Consider the following 20,157-nt stretch of genomic DNA (forward strand, 5'->3'; position numbering starts at 1 on the left):
GACAGATAAACCCTGTGAATTAACTGTCCAGCGCCAAGGGAAAATTTCAGTCTGTCTGTCTAAATGTGCCAGAGAGAAAAGCGAGGGGGGAAAGTGATGTAGGCAAACTCCTCAAGCCCGGTGGACGCAGTGACTCTTCCGTCCCTCCGATTCTGGACCACAGCCTGTGTGTGAATGACAACACAGCCTGGAATGTCTGAGACGTCCTTTCTCCTCATTTAGCCACGGACATGAGAAGTGGCTCATACTCAGCCAGCTGTTGCAGAAACGGGAGGAAAGAAAGAAGAGGAGAGAGAGAGAGAGAGAGAGAGAGAGAGAGATCATGAGGGTTTGCTTCCAAATGTATCGAGCGAAATGAAACTTGGACAGAGGCACTGTATCTTTGGCACATCAGCGCAGGGCATTCTTAAAAGATTTGTCCAGGAAAAAGTATGGGGGGATGGAGGGACGGTTACTCTGTGTCTTGCACATTGTTTCTCTTTGCCATATTCAGGCGTGTGCACCTCTCGAGAAGAGAAGAGGAGAGGAGAGAAGAGGAGAGAAGAGGAGAAGAGAAGTGCACTACCTTCTTTGAAACTGTGATGATGAGGTGTCGGTTGATATGCTCTTATCGACCGCCTCTCCCCTTCCCCACCGCTGGCCTCCCATCTCCTCCATTTCTCCTTGCCTCAGTGCTTCCTCTCTACGAGACAGACTGCATACGATGTGCACACCTCAAACATACAGTGGGTTCGATGGAGAGGTGTTACCATGGGGGCAGTGACAACTAGCACATACAAAACAACAACAAATCATACAGAATAGAAGAAAGAAAGAAAAACAACAACAACAACAACAACAACTCCTCCCTGTGTGGGAGAGGCAGATCTCTGTGACTCAATTAGTGGAGCCCAGATGAAGGAGGCTGCCGTGCCATGGGAGATTCTGTCACCATGGCAACCCCTCTCCCCCCCTCCGTCCCTGTGTCCCATGGCGACTGAGGCCAGGCTGGATGAGGCTGAGGGGTAGGAGATCTTTGGGGGCATGCTGGTTTCATGTCTCCAGGTACATTTTTAGCAGTTGGGCTTGAGTATCTCCAAGGTAACAAGAGTCAGTCTAGGGTGGGGCCCTGCTCTTTGGGATCGCTGAGAAAAAATGTGTAAGTCAGAGCTCACGAGAGGCAAAACCATTATGATTCAGTTCATGACAGCTTCATGAACTCAACAGAAATGTAATGGAGTGTCTGAATCAGAGGTTAAAACCTAAGCATAAAAAACAGATTGCAGTATAGAGACAGGTACGGGTGTCATTAGTTGAGGTAGTAAGTGGCACTGACATTGGAATACATATTGGTTGATAAAAGGTCAACACAGAGGACATCCTTTTTAGGAGCTTACATATAATTGGACATGTTTGTTGAAAATAAAAGATTATTTAACAACATTGTATATTGAAATTCATTTTGGGCAAAATATGTCCAAATATAGCAGATGGCACAAACTTTTCAACTCACTGTCAGGTGAAGTTTTAGACTAGGGCGCCCTCTTGTGGTGTTGAATGATATGTTATGAACAACCATTTTTAACCAGTACAAAAGAGGATTATTACAGCAAAACTATGCAAACGCACACATGCAGACAGAAACAATTTAACCTCTTTTAGAAATTCCCTCTCCTGGGGTTCAAGGCAGGCCTGGCTTCAGCTCTATAGAGTATGTAGGAATTTCTTGGTGGGTTGTTAGTATAATTGAATGGTATGGACTTGATGGTATTTGGGCCCCTGCCTGCCTTTCTTTTGGAGAAGCGCAGACTGAATGGCACCTCTCACCTGTCATCACTGAGGTTTTATCTGAACATTAGTTTTTTTTTTTTTTCCCCCTTGTGTATATCAAGTTAAAGGAGATACAGGCACTGTGAACCAATACTGCCAGGGCAATTGTGTAATTGCCTGATTTTAGAAAATGGAGTACTGGTGGGGCCAAGTCATCCCTGTGACCTGAGGCCAAGCCCCCCCATCACTGTGGAGTCCAGGCCAGGTCAAGGTTCATTTCCTGAAATCAGCCATAGCCTACTACTACACGCTGCTTTTACTACACTACTCATGTCTTTTGCATAGATCTTAAGCGGCCATTGTTTTGCGCATGCCTAGTCTACTTACACAACAGAGTTAAGTTAATGCATAGCCCTGGGTAGCTATTAAGTGTATGTTTGCAACTTGTTTATTTCAGACCTTTTTGTGGCTATCAACCACCAGAACCACTGCGTCCACGGAGTTTCATAACAGAACCACTGCATCCACGGAGTTTCATAACAGAACCACTGCATCCACGGAGTTTCATAACAGAGCCACTGCATCCACGGAGTTTCATAACAGAGCCACTGCATCCACGGAGTTTCATTACAGAACCACTGCGTCCAGGGAGTTTCATAACAGAACCACTGCGTCCACGGAGTTTCATAACAGAACCACTGCGCCCACGGAGTTTCATTACAGAGCCACTGCATCCACGGAGTTTCATAACAAAGGTTGTCGTCACCTTGCCCGGAGTGGAAAAAACCCAGAGCGCTTCAAATGGCACAGTCAGTCTTCAGTGTTAAAAGAAGCCCTGCTCGCTTGAAACATGTAATGTGTTGCATTACACACTGGCACGGCCCGCATTAAGAGTTCAGGGTACATGGGTACATACTCATGAACATACAATATAAGGATATAGGCTTACTCAGCAGCAAGAGCACAGCTACACTAACCCCAGGTTCACTAACCGACACCAATATAAACGCAAGACTGTGAGATATGATATATTTAGCCAGCTTTTTATATATATTCAGATATTTATTATGCTGATAAACGCAATACTGACATTCCTTATAAAGTGGGCTCTACCCAAGCGGTTACTCAGGCAGCATGACTCACAGGAGGACCTCAACATTCCAAGAACACAAATACAGAACACCACAAGTGTGTCTCCCTCTCTCTCTCTCTCTCTCTCTTTCTTAAACACACACACACACAGGTTTACAAAAGCAGCAAAGTATACTTTATTGAAAGAAACCTATAAAACTATAAACTCACAGGCAAACTTGACAGACCCATAAAATCAAGAAGCAGAGACATCATATCAGCATCAACGAATACAAGACTGCAGAATCACACACATTTTGGCTGAGTAGTCACAGGTGCAGAGGAAACCACTCCTTGGCCAGAGTCAAACACAGACACACACACACACGAGAATGTGGACAAGGGGAAATGGACCTGAAATGTATTGACTAATCGATGATGAAAGTGGAAGATTTTAGTTTAGAAATGTATTATGAACATTGTAATTACTAGGATAAAGGGAATAATTAAAATCTTGTGAGGACTATAGGCTAAATATTTAAGAGGCAAGTTGGGCGTGAATTGCACTTAAGGGTCAAAAACAGACGGGACCTGACCTGCTGCAGTTGATCTGTTCACCCGCTGTGGTTGACCAGTGTGGTATTTATACTTTGGGCTTATTTGGAAGGCACGAGAAAACACATTTCAATTAACCAAAAGACAAACTACAACAAGACTCCTCTATATCCATAAGCTAAAGTGACCAAAAAAAAGCCCCAAAGAATATTAAAAGCAACAATCAACATATTTCACATCTTTTTACATTTTTTGGTCCTTGCCTTGATGCGATACACAAACTGTAAGGTTTTTGGGTGAGGTGCAGGTACAGGAGATAGATATACTATGTGCATACAAGTGGGGATTACGTATCCCGTACAGTTAAGTGTCAGCATTGTCCGGTGCATTTTTACAGCATACAAAAAAAATCCACTGTACTAGAGACAGTCCTGTGCATTTATACAGCATATATTTAAAATAAAAAACAACAACAACAACATCATCATCATACCTGTCTCGAATCCAGCCACGGTCTCATCCCACACAGAACCAGAACTGAACTAAGTATACTGGAATTCTGACGATTCATAAATACGTTTTCTTTTTTTTTGCCATTTATTGTTTATTTACACATGTAAACATTATCTGGACATTCCAGCACCTGAACAGCAGACAGTATATAACAGATGAGCATTTTATGCTAATTTATGCAAATCTACATTACACTGACTAACACTGACTTCTTGAGAGACTGGAAAAAAATAAGTTACTTATTTAGAAAAAAGGATTTGAAATGAATAACTGCCTTTGAACTATTTCTGCACGGGCAGTTATCCTCATGGCATTGTGTTTTGTAACAAAATCCTTTGATGGTTGAGGCTGTGACCGAACAAATCCAGTGTTTTATCTTTTACTGCAGGAAATAAGGACTTCCTTCCTATCCAATACCTGTCCAGCAGGTGTCACTGTGACGCCACGTGTGCTACTTCCTGTCTGTGCGGGTAAAGCAGAAACGGGTGGGCCACTCCGTGAGCGCCGGGGCAAGCTCCACCCCGCTCAAATGACAAACACCAGGCCCCCGCTCAGGCGCCACCCTCGCGCTCGCTCGCTCGCTCTCACATGTTTAAGCGCTCAGAGAAATGACAGTCTGTACAGGGCATGTGATTGGTTGGGCTAGGAGGGGCTGCCCCGGCCTGCCTCCCTGCCTCCCTCCCTCCCTCCCTCCCTCTCTCTCCCTCTCGCTCGCTCTCAGGTCTTCCTTTCCACATGTTTCAGCTTGCACTAGGCCCATGGATTCCCATAATCCTCTCCCTCTCTCTCTCTCTCTCTCTCTCTCTCTTTGGTTTCTTCACCAGTGTTTTGGCAAACAGAGGCTAGGGGTAGAAGAATAAGGCCTCTAATGGAAGAAATGATGAATCTTCCAGAAGGCACTCGTCTCTGATAAATAAATGACACCAGATCAAACGGTTCCCACGCCTGAATGTGTGTGCAGGCTCACAGGCACATCAGAGGCACAATGCCCGAGCTAGTAAACCAGAAGGATCAGTTTTAGCATCCAATCTACCGGATGGAAATTTGCTTTGAAACGTGTTGTAAGCCATACTTCCTATATTATCTTGGTCCCGCTACCTTTCACTCTCACACTACTGGTTGTACAAGGAGCTCCCGAGGCGACCAGGGGTGCACATTCAAGACAAGACAAGCTGCGCTGCGTGAGAACCACACATTCAGACGCAGCCACAAGCATCTTCTGAGGAACATTGATGGGGGTATTTTTTTTGGTCAAAAGAAGACCTGAGACTTTGTACTCGCTGAACATGAGAGAGGAGTGAGTTACAGTACAGGCCTTGTGTCCAATGCAATATGTTGAGAGCAGTAACCCTGCCCATTCCACCTACAACAAAACAACCTTTTTTAAATCAATTATACTAAACTGTGAATTAATTTCAACCCACAGTGTCATTTTTTTTTCTTTCTTTATCTTCTTAATGTTTACCATAGATATAAAAAAAATAATTTACAGCACTGTGAAAGTTTGCCAAACCAGCCACATATCGGGGACTAGCTGGTTCATTAAATACGGACCAAGTCAAGACACCATAGCATGCTCAGACCAGCTGAACTCTACCGTAGACACCATCACCACCTTGAACGGTGAGCTAAAGACAGACCAGGGGATGGCGAGGGGGTTTGCATCTCCTCAAAATACCCCAGCCATACAGAGCCTCTTTGGACAACAACAAACACAACAGAGCTCCTTTGGACAACAACAAACACCTTAAGACTGAACCCTGTGGCATAACATCAGTGACATAATATACAGGGAAGGTTTGTAAGGTTTTAGTTATAATGTTAATAGAGCAATAATAATAATAATAATAATAATAATAAATGTGAACTTATATTTCTGTAGTAAAGCTGCCAAAGTGTGACCCTTTTCAACCCTGAGGCCATTAGAACGCCGTGGAGGTTGATACAGCAGAGACAAAACCAAAAAAAATGAAGGAAAAGAAAAAACAAAGAAAAAAGGCAACCATTCAAGCTAAAATCACTGACACTTCAATTTGGGGTCATTGAGCCAGCCCCAGATCTTAATCATATCCTGCGGGGTCCTGGGGTGCACCAGCATCAGCCCCTTGTAGGTGCACGGGTTTCCCCGAAACTTCTCCTCAACATCGAAAGTCCTGAAGCCCTTATGCTTCTCGGGGGCCAGGCCCAGCTTTCGCAGACACATTCCAGTGTACACGTCATCTATGGGGTAGAGCGCCACCTGGTGGGAGACCGCGTGTAACCTCCGCGCCAGGTCCCCCGAGTATAAGTAACCGCCCCCTCCAGCGTAGGGCGGGTACATGCCCACGAACATGGTCTCTGGGATATAGTACTTGACCCGCTTGTCTCGGTGCGGCCCGGCGTGGGTGATGACGTCGCCGATGAACAGGTCTCGGGCCTTGGCGGGCGGCAGGCCCTTGAGGAAGTCCAGAATGCGCGGCGTGTTGACGAAGACGTCGTCGTCGCCCTTGAAGATGAAGCTGACCTGGGGGCAGCTGGTGTCCACCCAGTGCTGGAAGAGCACCTCCTTGACGTGAGGTTGAAGAAGGTGTCGCGGTAGTCCCACTGGCAGCAGGTCGCGGTGCTGCGCGCTCTCGTACTGCAGCCATGGCCGACAGGTCCGGGAAGTGGGTCCCCCGCCGTGGCGTTGCCGAGCAGGAAGACGGTGGCCACCGTGCGGTTTGGCCAGCAGCCCCCGCGCGGCCCCACGACTCGCGGATGGCCTGCCGCCGGTCGAGAGTGGGGCATCAACGACTTGATGGCCAGCAGCAGGAAGGGCCCGTCCTGGCAGATGTGTGGCTGATCACACCACCATTGGGGTAGGATCGGCAGCGCAGGTAGGACAGGAAGTCTTTGAAGCGCTGCGGCAGCTGGTTGTAGTCCTTCAGTTGGACGGCGACCCGGGGGTCCGGCTCACACGCCTCCAGGCCCAGCGTGTCGTTGAGCCAGTCGGGCAGCAGGTCGAAAGGGAGGACCCCTCCGCTGGTCACACCGCGCTGGTGTTGGTGACGACCGGGTTGTGGAGGAGGTCCAGCTTCTGCTGCTCACGGTTCCAGAAGCCGGTGCTGGGCGCCAACCTGGCCCAGAAGCGCTTGGAGGGCACGTGCAGCTTGCTGTCGCCGCCCTTGCCCTGGCCACCGCTGCGAGACACCTCCAGCACGATGAAGAGGAAGATGTTCACCGTCATGATGGTTCCCAGCGACCTTCATCTTCCGCCGTGGCCCATGCATCGCTCTTGTTCTCCTAACCTGAGAACAACACACACACACACACACACACACACACACACACACACACCACACACACACACACACACCACACACACACACCACACACACACACACACACACATTAATCAGAGGGGTCCTCTACAGCAGCATTTTAAATTAAGAAAACACAGAAAATGAAACAGAAGTCATTCTAGAAACAGAGTACTTCTGAGAGCATTTACCGAGAGTAAATTCATAGAGTAACTCGCTGACTACTTTGTCTACTAGCTGAGTACTGAGAGTTCAGGACTCTCCCAGGACCACTCTAAACTCAAGCCATCAGATGGGGAGTGGCTCCTCTTCCTCCATCCTTCTCCTCTTCCTCCTAAGCTCCTTCTCTTTCTCTCGCGTCACAGTCTGCACTATGGTTTCAGCTCTCCGAGGACTACAGCCCTTTTCAGGCCAATCTTGCAGGCCTGGGAGAGGCACAGACCCAATGAATGGCAGAAGTGTCCGGTCTTAACTGGCTTAACCACCCTGAATGAAGGCTCTGCTTCACCGTCTGGGAGGAGGCTAATAGATAAAGTGTTTGTGTTCTTTAACCACGGCCAAAACAAGAAACTGTGCCTTTGTTCAGGGACCACAAGCCTTTTTTTCTTTCTGGTTTTCAGTTTATGGAGCAAATTTTCCCCAAGTCAAACCTAATCTTTATACTCATCTTATTCACAGTGGAACACAACAGAAAGTCAAGTTAGAAAGAGAGCAAGAGAGGAAAGAAACGGAGTGTGTGAGAGGGGCACCATCATACAGAACCACAATCTTAACTGAATGGGGAAGGCTTCAATAACAGAAACACACAGTATAAACACACAGCCTACATGAAATACACCTGAAATACACCTGACACCCTAAAACTGGCCAGAAAAAAAATGTCAATGTAATAGTTATGTCGATACACTAAGGATGTGTTCAATACCACCTTCTCCCACAGCATGGAGGCTACACTAAAGCTACATTTATGTGAATGTACCGGAATTAGCTAGGTTAGCTAGTTTTCATCCGTTGTCCCTTGGCAGGACATGACAGAAAGAGATAAACAACAGTTTGACAAAAAAGTGCAGTTAAGATAACAAACCAGACAGACATACAAGGTGTTAGACATAAAATGAAGTTGCAGTGTGAGTAATGCAGTGGCCTAATTATAGTTGCAGGTTTGGTTATTTTTTATCCACTTCTTAAGTTTGTTTTTGAGCACTGAAAAACTGGCGCACTCTCTTACATCAGTAGGGAGGGTATTCCAGTAATTAGAGGCGCGTACTGAGAAGACTGTCCGTCCAAACGTACTGTGTCTATACTGTATTACACAGTCTCCCCTGGTGTGTGTGTGTGTGTGTGTGTGTGTGTGTGTGTGTGTGTACACCGTGTCTATACTGTATTACACAGTCTCCCCTGGTGTGTGTGTGTGTGTGTGTGTGTGTACACCGTGTCTATACTGTATTACACAGTCTCCCCTGGTGACTGCCCTAGTTGCCCGGCCATTGCCATCCTTCAGCTTTATAAACTCATTCAATGGTGGAGGTGCCAGCCCATGTAATATTCAAAAAATGAGACAGGCATCCAAAAACTGTAAGAAAGTCAAATTTGAATAAGTTATAACTGTTGTTATACGGCAGTGGTGATATCTGATAGGTTTCTGGTCTGGAGTTTTTAAGGTCTGCTTGTAGAGGGTCTCTTGATTTCAGAGTTGTTGTACCTGCTTGTGACCAGCTTGTGTAACAGTACGAGATGTGAGAAAAGATTATGGCATACATAAAAAGTTTGGCTGCCTCTGTAGTTAAGTATGGCCTTACATGTCTAAAATTAGCCAAGTTAAATGTAATGGTATTGGCCACCTTTTGTTTTTTATCTAAAATGGTCCCCAGATATTTAAAATCAGATACAGCGGTGAGCTTTTCTCCTTCAATAAAAACATCAGGGTGCTGTGCATTTGATGATTTCTTGGAGAAGAACATACAGACTGTTTTATTTGTGTTCAAGTGTAGCGATGACCTTTTTAGCCAGTCAGAGACATGGACAATGCTGCAGTTAGTTAGGTGATTTTGGCTAGATTGTTTGTGCGCACTCCAGCAGGACTTGCCAGGTTGGCGGTTTGCACCGCCATTTTTTCCAAAGAGATCTTTGTGGAAGAATTGACGGAGACGGATAGTTAAAAAATTGGGAGGTGCACGTCAGGCCACGGAGAGGGTTTGCCACGACGGAGAGGGCTCTCCGTGTCTCCGTAAACGGACGACCATAAATTGCGCTTAAGGCTGTGTTCAATACCACCTAACCCCACAGCAATGAGGCTACACTAGACCTGTGTTCAATACCACCTAACCCCACAGCATGGAGGCTTCACTAAGGCTGTGTTCAATACCACCTAACCCCTTAGCATGGATGCTACACAAAGGCTGTGTTCAATACCACCTAACCCCTTAGCATGGATGCTACACAAAGGCTGTGTTCAATACCACCTAACCCTAGCATGGAGGCTACACTAAGGATGTGTTCAATACCACCTAACCCCTTAGCATGGATGCTACACAAAGGCTGTGTTCAATACCACCTAACCCCTTAGCATGGATGCTACACAAAGGCTGTGTTCAATACCACCTAACCCCACAGCATGGAGGCTTCACTAAGGCTGTGTTCAATACCACCTAACCCCTTAGCATGGAGGCTACACTAAGGCACCACCTAACCCCTTAGCATGGATGCTACACAAAGGCTGTGTTCAATACCACCTAACCCCTTAGCATGGATGCTACACAAAGGCTGTGTTCAATACCACCTAACCCCACAGCATGGATGCTACACAAAGGCTGTGTTCCGACTGCAACCCTTTCTGCTCAAGTCCAATGTCTTCTCCCTCATGCAATCTTTCAGGTGTGTGTGCTCCCACTTGCCTTAGAATATGAACTCAATCTGAAGCCAGTGTGGAAACTGTCCTTAAATGACCCGCCTGCATTAAAGCACATAAAACACATCATCAGTTTTTTCAGAGACCTCCCGAAGACGGTGGGCTCAGTGTTCACCGCGATGCCGTGCAAGTTATGTTTTCTGTAGGTGCAAGGTGTTGAAACTCATTACGAAAGCGCTGCCTTTAGCCTCTCTGGCGTTGGTTTCGTTTCTCTTCAGACAAGAGTATGCATAATTATGCTGAAACAAAAGTCTCCGGCATTAGGTACAGCCTGATGACGCGAAATGACAGGACCAAAAATTGAAAAATGCGGTTCACTGTGACACATGTAGATTTTTTCCTGCAATCTGAACACGTTCTTGTCACTAATTGACAGCATAAGAGTTTTTCATTTTGCTGTCATTGATGCTGGTTAAGGCAAGAGGAGGGGTCTCATGCGCTCTCAATTTGTCCACCCTCATGACACTAATCTCTGTTCATGATGCAGCATTACCATGCAGCAGATAGAAACGCACACACACACACACTTCACCTAAGCCCTGATCTACTGTATGTATGGAGGCATTAGCGACATAACTTGCAAAGTTTTAAATGGTGGTATGGCTACGTCATTTGGTTTCGAAAGGGAAGAGTGTATAACGGTCAGTTGACGAGAGCCATTCATGACCTGAGAGGTGACAGACGCATCTGTGTGACTCGGGGAATCCCGGTCCGAGTCTGAACACAGGCCACAGTCTGGATCGCTGTGTGACAACCACACACACACACACACACACACACACACACACACACACACACACACCTCCGAGCAGCTTGCAATACTGTAGCAGCTTGTCAAACAACACAAGCACAAACCAAACACTCATGATTTGGCCCAAGGCCTCGATTTCAACGACGGCTCCAAGTGGGACTACATTGCTAAAAGTCTTTTCAAAGTGGGGGGAAAAAATATTAGTGTCTGGGACCACCATGAAGACGCCTTTAAAATGGGGAAAGGAGGCAACACTAGCAGAACATCCCAGACAATCCCGGAGAACAGAGGGGTCCATTCAGCTCAGCGCTGCCTCTCGTCGAGCCCTTGTGACTCCCAGGACCTCTCTGACACAGCCGCCTCCAGTAAAACAAACCATGTCCCCTCCTTGGGCCTTATTCACTGATGCTCCATAGAGAACTCAGTCAGACACCACGCATACAGAGCTTGACTAATGTCTCACTCCCACTTACATTGAAAGACCTTTTTTTTTTTTAAATGTTATTATGCTGTACTGGCGTCAAGTGAGAATGGGAGCCAATCTTAACGGCTTATACGGCAAAGTCGGAGTGTCCCCATCTTACACTTAAATGACCTTAAACGATTTAAAACAGGATTTCAATCACAGCTAATTCAGTTCCTTTGGGCTGCAACAATCACAACAAACCCTTGCAAGATCCCAATTTTAAGTAATTCCTACAGCAAATTGACACTTTTACCCACAATAATCACAAGAAACGCTCGCCCGCGTGTACAGTGTACACAGTGTTCCGTACACTTCAACTTTGAATCAAATATTATAAGAAACAGCTCAGTGAACCATTCAAGGGGAGAATCCACAATGTGTTGCACTGAGAGTTTAAAGCAAATATCGAGAGACCATCTGGATTTTTTTTTTTTTTAAATCGGCAGTAGGGTGGAACGTTCGTGCTGTCACCCCAGATGTAAGGGGGGACGGAGGCGTTCTAATAATGACATTATACTTTTTTGGACTTAAAGTTATCCTAAAATGTATAAAATACATATTCTGGCAAATTCTTATTTAAGACTAATTTGAAATAGTTTAATGATGCTTAGTTATACTAAACTAAACTGATCAGAGATTATTAGTTGAATATGGGGTTCTGTTCTCTGGCCTTAGAAACCGTCACATATATCAAGCAGGAATTGTGGGTTATCTTGCTTAGTATCATTTCCAATTCCTCTTTCTAACGTCCCAGTAGGGGCAGAGTGACTAACATCACACATCTTATCACGATGTCATTATGCAAACCAACTACCTACACAAACAGCCTTCCTCCTTTTTCACTTTCTCGTAAAACCTCTGAACCTCACTTCAGTTGTACCCGGTTCCTCATTTCAACACGTTTGTTCACAGTCGACCCCCCCCCCCCCCCCCCCCCTTTCACTTCTCAGTAAGCGTCTCATCTACTACCTCGATCTCTTCACTTCCTCCCACCCTCCCTCTGTTCTGTTCACGGTTCTTTTTTTTTTTTTTTCACCTGCCCTTCGTCTAAACATCCTTTGTTTCATTTCCGCTGCCTCCTAGCAACAGAGATGCCTCAAGTGGCCTTCCATCTCCGTTTTCAGAGATGGGGGAGCAGTCCAGTGGATGTACCAGACACACACACACACACACACACACACACACACACACACACACACACACACACACACACACACACACACACACACACACACACACACACACACACACACACACACACACACACACACTCTCTCTCTCTCTCTCTCTCTCTCTCCCTCTCTCTCTCTCTCTCTCTCTCTCTCCAAGACAACTTACATGTAAGATATGAGCATGCAGCATGTGCACACACAACCACAAAAAAGGTTTGGCCACCATAGAAAGCTTATGCCAGTAAAATGAATCAATGATTACCACACAGCCATAAAATACGATTATAAGATACAGCAGACCAGAGATACATCAATTGGCACATTGCTGCCCCCCCCCCCCGCCCCTCCCCTTCTAAATGTTGTTAAAGAGAGACAGCTGCTTCACCTGGCCACTGGTAATGTTCAGGTGTTCCAATCCTCCTCTTCCTTCTCCTCCTCTAGGTCAGTGAAGTGCGTCGCTCCAGTCTTTACCCCATCCTCAGGCTCCGCATGGGGCTGGAATCGGATGCTGTCTGGGATGGGGGGGGGGGGGGGGGGGCTGGCAGTGGTGGAAGGAGGGGGGGGACCGAGGACAAGCGTGTGCGTGAGGACAGGGGAAGCTCTGGAGCTGGAGCTCAGCAGCAACCTGTGGACACCGACCAGAAAAACGTGTCAACAAGAGCAGCACCTTTTCAACACAGCGCGGGTGCCAGCCGGCACGCCAACATTTACATTCTCCCAGGAGAGAAAGGAGGGCACTGATTAGCAAGAACCACTCCCACCAGTGAGCTCAGCCACACAAGTCTTCTCTGATGAACAAGCTTTGGTAACAGAGATGTAGACAGAGGGCGAGGATGGAGGCACACACACAGAGAGAGAGAGAGAGAGAGAGAGAGAAAATAAGGTCTATGAGAACTGCAGTCCATCTCATTTTACTTCACTCTGACCCCTAGACACCTGGAACAGATGGAAGAGAGAAACAGAAAGGCAAGCGGGGGGGGGGGGGGGGGGAGAGAGACAGAGTACACATTGTTGCCGTGGAGTTCGGCCATCTTGGTTAAAACAAACAGAGGAAAAGCTGAGCAGCGCCTGCTGTCAGGGCGAGCTCAGCACAAGGTAGCAACCCGACTCCCGGCCATTAGGACAGCGTCTACAGTGGGCAGCGTGGAGGGCCTGCAGTGGGGGAGAACAGAGAGGACAGCGTCTACAGTGGGCAGCGTGGAGGGCCTGCAGTGGGGGAGAACAGAGAGGACAGGGCCCGCAACAATCCGTCTGTCCACTGCATCCAGATCCCAAGCCGTTTCCATCACAACACACGATTAAGACACTTAAGTCTCTTCAATCTCTCTCTGGTCTTCTCTGTCTGTCTGTCTGTCTGTGTCTGTCTGTCTGTCTGTCTGTCTGTCTGTCTGTCTGTCTGTCTGTCTGTCTGTCTGTCTGTCTGTCTGTCTGTCTGTCTGTCTGTCTGTCTGTCTGTCTGGCTTTCTCTGTGGGACCATTTCTATCCAAACTGCGAAACTAGGCTTTCAAGACTTATAAATTCAGCATGAAAGTTCATCAATTATAAAAGTATTCTAATGTTCATTTTTATTATATATTTTCAGGAAAAAAACAACAACATAATACTTGTCCATACCTGTCGCAATCAAATCAGTATAATCTTATATTTGCTTAGGCTACAAGTGTTTCACTCTAAAGAACTGAAGCAAACTTGTGACTTGGACCGGTATAAAAAGTTGATTACCACATCCACTCCACGGCGTGGCTGACTAACAGCTTCCTCTTTATATGTATTATAATACCGCAATCTCAACTGTATGCAAAAGTTGGGTATACCCAAAGGGAAATGGAGTTTGCATACAGGTTTTTTTTTTTTTTAGGTTAAAAGACTGAAAAAGTCCTTGGAGCAAACATTTAGATAATGAGCCACAACTGCTCTTCCAACAAACTGCTGTTCATTTAATGAAAACAAAACAAAAAACAGGTGTCAGTTTTGTTTGTTTTGTAAAGGTCTGATAATAACAATAGTAATAATAATAATAATCTAGTCTGTTAATTTGTAAGCTCAAAGCATATGAAAAGACTAAATGTGAATCAAGCGTCTGTCTGAAGGTTTGACTCTCTACCCTATGTGTTAAAGATCTTTCTTAAGATCAACTTAAGAAACCAAAACACAAACCAAGTCGAAGTCTTTGGAAAAGCACAAGTGATCGTCTCCTCTAATGTGTGTTTACAGTTCTACTGTCGAAGGTACACATGGAGAACGGCATCCTGTCTTTTTCCACAAAATGTGCCAATCCTGAACCACTGTAGCTCTGTGTGCAGACTCTCATCAAATAACATGTGCTCTGCATGTTTTCCAAAACCCTGACTAGTATCTCGCCTCTGTTAATCATTAAGCCGCTGGCCTTTCCGTGCAAACATCAAATAGTCAAATATGTCTTTTCAAATGGAGAGGTGATAAATCTGTTGATCTGGTCGTCAGAGTGGAGCACATTGTTTCGAAACACTCTGGCTTAATGTTTAGACACGAACAATTGACAGAAACCCAGAGACAATGCGATGTCTTAAAGATGACATAACTCACTCAGTCCTTTCAGTCTCACAAAAAAAACACCAAAATGACCCTTTGAAAACTAGGGAGAAAAAAAAAACACTATTTAGTGGACGACAGTTTACTAGTCACACAGACAGCTGGCAACCTTTCCACTCCTTATGCACAGACAAAACAAACAAACAAACAAACACACACACACACGGTCAGTCAGTCCAGCTGCAGGAGAGAAATAGAAAAGCCACATGCGAGCTCATGTGGGCAGCATCATGTTTGGCGATGACAGACTCTCTGGCACCACAAGAACATGGTCACACAAGGCAGCTTGTGCTGCAATACCATCAGCCTGCAGAGAGCTCGGAGAGAGGGGCCACTGCACTGCACGCTGTACAGTCAAGCTGAAATTGGCTGAGATGAAGGGGATAAGTGCAAAGAGAAAGAAAAGAGAGATGGAGGATAAGAAAAAGAAAAGAAAGATGGAGGGTAAGAGAGAGAGAGAGTGAGAGAGAGAGCGAGAAAAGGAGGTGTGAGATTATTCTGTGCCCACTTCCGAGAGACTGTTTTGCTGATTTAGCCAGTGAGTGGCAATGACATTGGAAGCCCTCACCTGGTCTGGGCCTTTGTAGGTTTATAAGGACAGAGAGATAGGGAGAGGAGAGGAGAGGAGAGGAGAGGAGAGAAGGACTGAGAGCAAGAACACAGGGGGGAAAAGAATTAAAGGGGCAGGGTGAATGGCAGGAAAGGGAGGGGTGACTGCGAGAAAGAGAAAAAGAAAGAAAGAACGGTCTTAAAATAACACGACGAGAGTGACTCATCCTCGTTGCGTGTTAGTGCTTGTGTCAGCACACTAAGTGTCTCCAGTCGACAGGAGGACTGGCGTGAGAGCAGTCACAACACAAAACCTCTGGAAGACAGGAAGGCCAGTCAGGCGGGGGGGGGTCATGACTTCCACATGACAGAAACACAGCAACACAGCAAATAAGCAGAGCTGATCGAGTGCACTGTGAACCCCCTTTAACACTGGGGGGGGGTTCCTGGGAGACGGAGGAGCACATGAATCAGTCCTGACCCGAGTGGGCAGGCGTGAGTGAGATAAAGGTTTCACAACAGTGCAATATGTGCCACTCCATGTGCGTACGCTTTACTAAAACAGCTTTGTTCAGCAGTTAAGCCAGAGACGAAGAGCAGGCAGAGGGAGAAGACTAGGCTACACCAGCTGCCTTTCAAGTAGCCTTACAGGTGAATCACTGAAAGCCATAGAAGAAAATGGCTCCTTGTTGATTATCAGAGCTACAATATGCTCACATTTAGCAATGATCCCCTCATAGATTTACACTATTACTTTGTACTATTACTAAAGAACGCAGAACGCTCACTGTTTTGTTTAGATTTGACCCCGACCACCTCCTCCATTTCCTGGTCTGTGCCCTTCACATCAGGCACGCAAGCGCTACAGGGAAAATACCAAAAAGGAGGGAAGGCCACGCCAAGAAGTGCTTCTTCCTTTCCTGCCCAGCCACAGAGAAATGTAAAGAATGCCCCACGCACTTTTCTTTTGACCCCATGCCAGGGCAAGCTATTCCAAATAGCTGAGATATGCAGTTTTAATAAGGATCTGGCCGCTTACCCAGCTACTGGGGAAAGCTTCACATACGCCCCGCATTCCAGAAAGGTGACACTCACGCAGGGGCAAACATTCTGCGCCCAAGTGACACAGACGGTGTAGCACGACCATGGGGAAAACGCATAAGGGTGCTGCCTGGCATCTGCCCGGCATCTGCCCACCCTTCGGAGAACCTTTCCACCCCATGCTCAGGGTGGGGGAGCAAAAACATCAGGTAGCAGAGGTAAGGACACTGCTGCTGAGGTGAGCTTTCCTTTCCATGTCTTCCATCACATCACCTAAGCAACCATGCCACCAAGGTTCCCCATAAGGTCATGAAAAGGCCACTTATGAGGGACAGCCATTTTAAAATTAGACAAGACCTTTCTCTTGGTGTTGACGAGGAGGGTTTTTCCCCCAGAAAATGCCAACCAAATGCCAAACAAATGGACATTTTCCTTTGTTTGTGGCTTTAAGTGATCTTTCAGATCAGGGTGTCACAATTCTATAAGGGCCTCTGTTCTTTTATTGACGTGTGTCAGAACTCTGTTCACCTTTGAACAACCTGGTCTAACAAACAGCTGCTGCTGCAGTAACATCCATAGATACAATTCTTAGTCATTCACAACTTGTAACTTAAGTTAACTTTAAATGAACTACAAGTTGCCTAAATCAAAAAGTTTCGATTACAGTTCAATGTGGGGGGAAAACACGACATCCTCACATTTAAAAAGTTTCTTCTTCTAGCGTAGGCTAGCGTGAATATTAATGTTATAGGAAGCAAGCCATTCAGATACATTCCTTCTCTTTCCTTACTGCAAAAAAACATTAAGTTATGCCTTTAGCTAGCCATCCTAGCATACATGTATCGTATCGGTTAACATAGACATCTTCAACTGGACTGCCTGTTATTTCAAAACAATAGGAGATAAACTTTAAAGAGGCGTGTTTGGGGATGACTTAACCAATCTTTAACGTTAACGTTACCTATTCTAACTAACGGTAAAAGCCATGACCTTCTAACTAAAGTTAACAAATGACGGCGGTTAGTGTACATTTAACTTAGATTGATAATTTACTAACGTTAGACTAACTTAAATTATAGTTTTCCTAGACAAGGTTAGCAAAACTGGCTAACTTAAGATATCCTAAATAAGTTGACTTTTGTATTACATATCCTTAGCCACTAAACATAATGTTAGATGAATTAGCCTTTATAATTAACCGTATTCTCTGAAGCTATTAAGCTAAATTGATTAAGATTTCGCCTGTAGAGGCGGTAAACTAGCCACGTTAAAACAAACTTCTCGGCTAGGATAGCTTGCTAACGATAGCTGGGTCGTCAAATCAAATTAGCGAACATTTACATTGTCGAACGGGGAAAAAATAACGTAGATAAACTAACATTAACGGTATCTCCACCGTTGTATGTTAGCGCCAGCAAAAAAAATGTGAATCGTTTGAGTAACAAGTTCTCCTTGTTAAACTCTGAATTTCGTAAATCTTGCTACTTATGTTACACCAGGGAACCACCAAAATAACGATGTACGCACTGTTGCCTACCCAGTTGAGGTTATCATTTCAACAGGTTTGTGGCCGCCCAGTGTAACGTTATACTTTTTCAACCATCGTCGTCAATTGTAAATAGTCACATGTCTGATAACTTGCCTTGTTGTAAACAGAGAATAATAAAACCAGACTGTACCTCCTGCGAAATCACAGAAACATCCACTTCGCACGTAACTACGTTGCCAGTGAATTACCGCAGAAATCCTTGACCAACTCCTTGTGATATTAGAAACAAGTCTTGAACGGTGTGGCTCAAACTCAGACTGGACGTTAGGAACAGATATAAAATACACGTATCCCTAGGTCATCACGCTGCTGACTGGTTTCGATTCACATGGGTGTGACTTGGTAGCCCCATCCATACCTCCATGGGTGGAGTAGCCTAGAGTGGCGCGTGGTAGTATTGCTTCTGTTCAAAGGCAATATGAGTTCAAAATGAAGTTTCTGTGAAACATTCAGGTAGTAGTTCCATTGTTATCTACTAAGCTACCTAATACTGATTAGATTAGAACTTGGTAATAAAATAATCTGTTTTATTGGCAAGATTGGCAAACTATCCAATATTGCAGAAAAATCAATATAGGCTAGATTTAGTTTGACTGAATTCTTAACTAGGTTATTGGCTTAAACGTTAGCACCTATCCACATTTACCCGTGCATATTTTAACGTGTTAATGGAAACATTGTATTCATCAACAAAATCTGCAAGTATTTAGATCAGTAAAGACAAGCAAGATTACCTGGGTTTGCAAAATTGTGGTTCTTCAGTGTTCGGTTCTGTTTTGCTGGATGCCATCGTGAATGGAAAATAGCCTATCAGCCATGAGGCGACAGTACCTTAGGAATGTGTAAAAAGAAAGACCCATTGTTTTCTTTCTCTAGTCAGAAGTATGTATATCCTTAATTTGACCTAAATACGTAAATATCTGATAAGGTGATTCTACGCTGTCTGTTGTAAACTAGATAAAGGTAAGGATCGACTGGCATTCCTCAGGTAACATCAACCCCAGTGAGTTGGTAATGTGTGCTTGGCAGTCGTGTCATCAGACTGAAACCCATCCTCAGGAACAAATGCACAGCAGGGGTGTGATAAGACACGCTGGACCCAAATAGGTTAAGGCTGAGAAACAGTCACTTACGGTGGGTAGGAAGGACTGCTTTAGGCACTGGAGAGACTAAACTTAAACTTTATTTCAGCTGGGACACTTGTTGCAGTAACTAGTAGTGGATGTTTGCGCTTTTTGGTCGGTATATATTTGAGCGGGAAGAGCCAATATACTCGATATTGCACCCGGCACCAGTGAAACAGGAGACATGCAGAGAACGGAGTTGTCATACATCGACCAATCAGAAAGCACTTAGAGTAGTTCCAGGCGACTAAAGACCCACAGATGTTTGATTCAATATAAGAGCTGTGATGATAGCCGATACTCTCTGAGAGAGCATGAGACAGCAGAAAAAACATGGCTGGCTTTGGTCAGCCGACTAGCTGAGAGGGGAAACGGAGCAGCTCTCTTTCCATCTCCACAGTAGCCACACATCTAATTTACATTCCTTGTCTTTGCCATGCCAGACATATTCAAATGGAGATCCACTTCATTTGAATGATTAAATGGAGAGTTAAGAGTGGAAAACTACAAGATGACAAAAAATGGGTCACTGTTTGGTAATGTACAGAGTCCAGCTGTAAATTCTATGACCCTCATATATACGCTGTAATGAGGAAAAACAAAGAATCTTTCTTTATATATCATGCATACACACAAACACTTACAAAGTAAACGTCTACTGGCAATAGTGTCTTTATGATTCAATGACTGACTGGTACCAGCTGGAGCCATGATCCCTTTTTTAGATGGACTCTGTCTAAATGTTCTATCATAAGAATGATTAAAGTAAGGCAGTTGATTAAGGACTCTATGACCCAATAGGGGCTTGTGATGATGGGATTGGCTTCAGGCAGCCATGGGCAACCTGTTAAGCTCATCC

The 20,157-nt window shown here is 45.3% G+C and overlaps 1 protein-coding gene and 1 long non-coding RNA gene across 2 annotated transcripts in view; both read right to left on the reverse strand.

Annotated features, from left to right (window-relative positions):
• Positions 1 to 4,579, reverse strand: part of LOC122133420 — a 21,468-nt gene extending 16,889 nt beyond the window's left edge. The window contains exon 1 of the long non-coding RNA XR_006152746.1: positions 3,417 to 4,579. This is a non-coding gene — a long non-coding RNA (uncharacterized LOC122133420). The remainder of the gene's footprint in view (positions 1 to 3,416) is intronic.
• A 1,092-nt stretch (positions 4,580 to 5,671) lies between these two features.
• Positions 5,672 to 7,136, reverse strand: LOC105893447 (N-acetyllactosaminide beta-1,3-N-acetylglucosaminyltransferase 2). The gene is given in 10 exon segments (XM_012819867.3): positions 5,672 to 6,438; positions 6,441 to 6,474; positions 6,476 to 6,511; positions 6,513 to 6,536; positions 6,538 to 6,588; positions 6,591 to 6,644; positions 6,646 to 6,720; positions 6,723 to 6,917; positions 6,920 to 7,093; positions 7,095 to 7,136. Coding segments are annotated over 10 exon segments (1,218 nt in total). The 3' UTR covers positions 5,672 to 5,905.
• Between the last annotated feature and the right edge of the window lie 13,021 nt (positions 7,137 to 20,157).

Source organism: Clupea harengus, chromosome 13 (genome assembly GCF_900700415.2).
Source record: "Clupea harengus chromosome 13, Ch_v2.0.2, whole genome shotgun sequence".
In the NCBI taxonomy this organism is placed as follows: Eukaryota; Metazoa; Chordata; class Actinopteri; order Clupeiformes; family Clupeidae; genus Clupea; species Clupea harengus.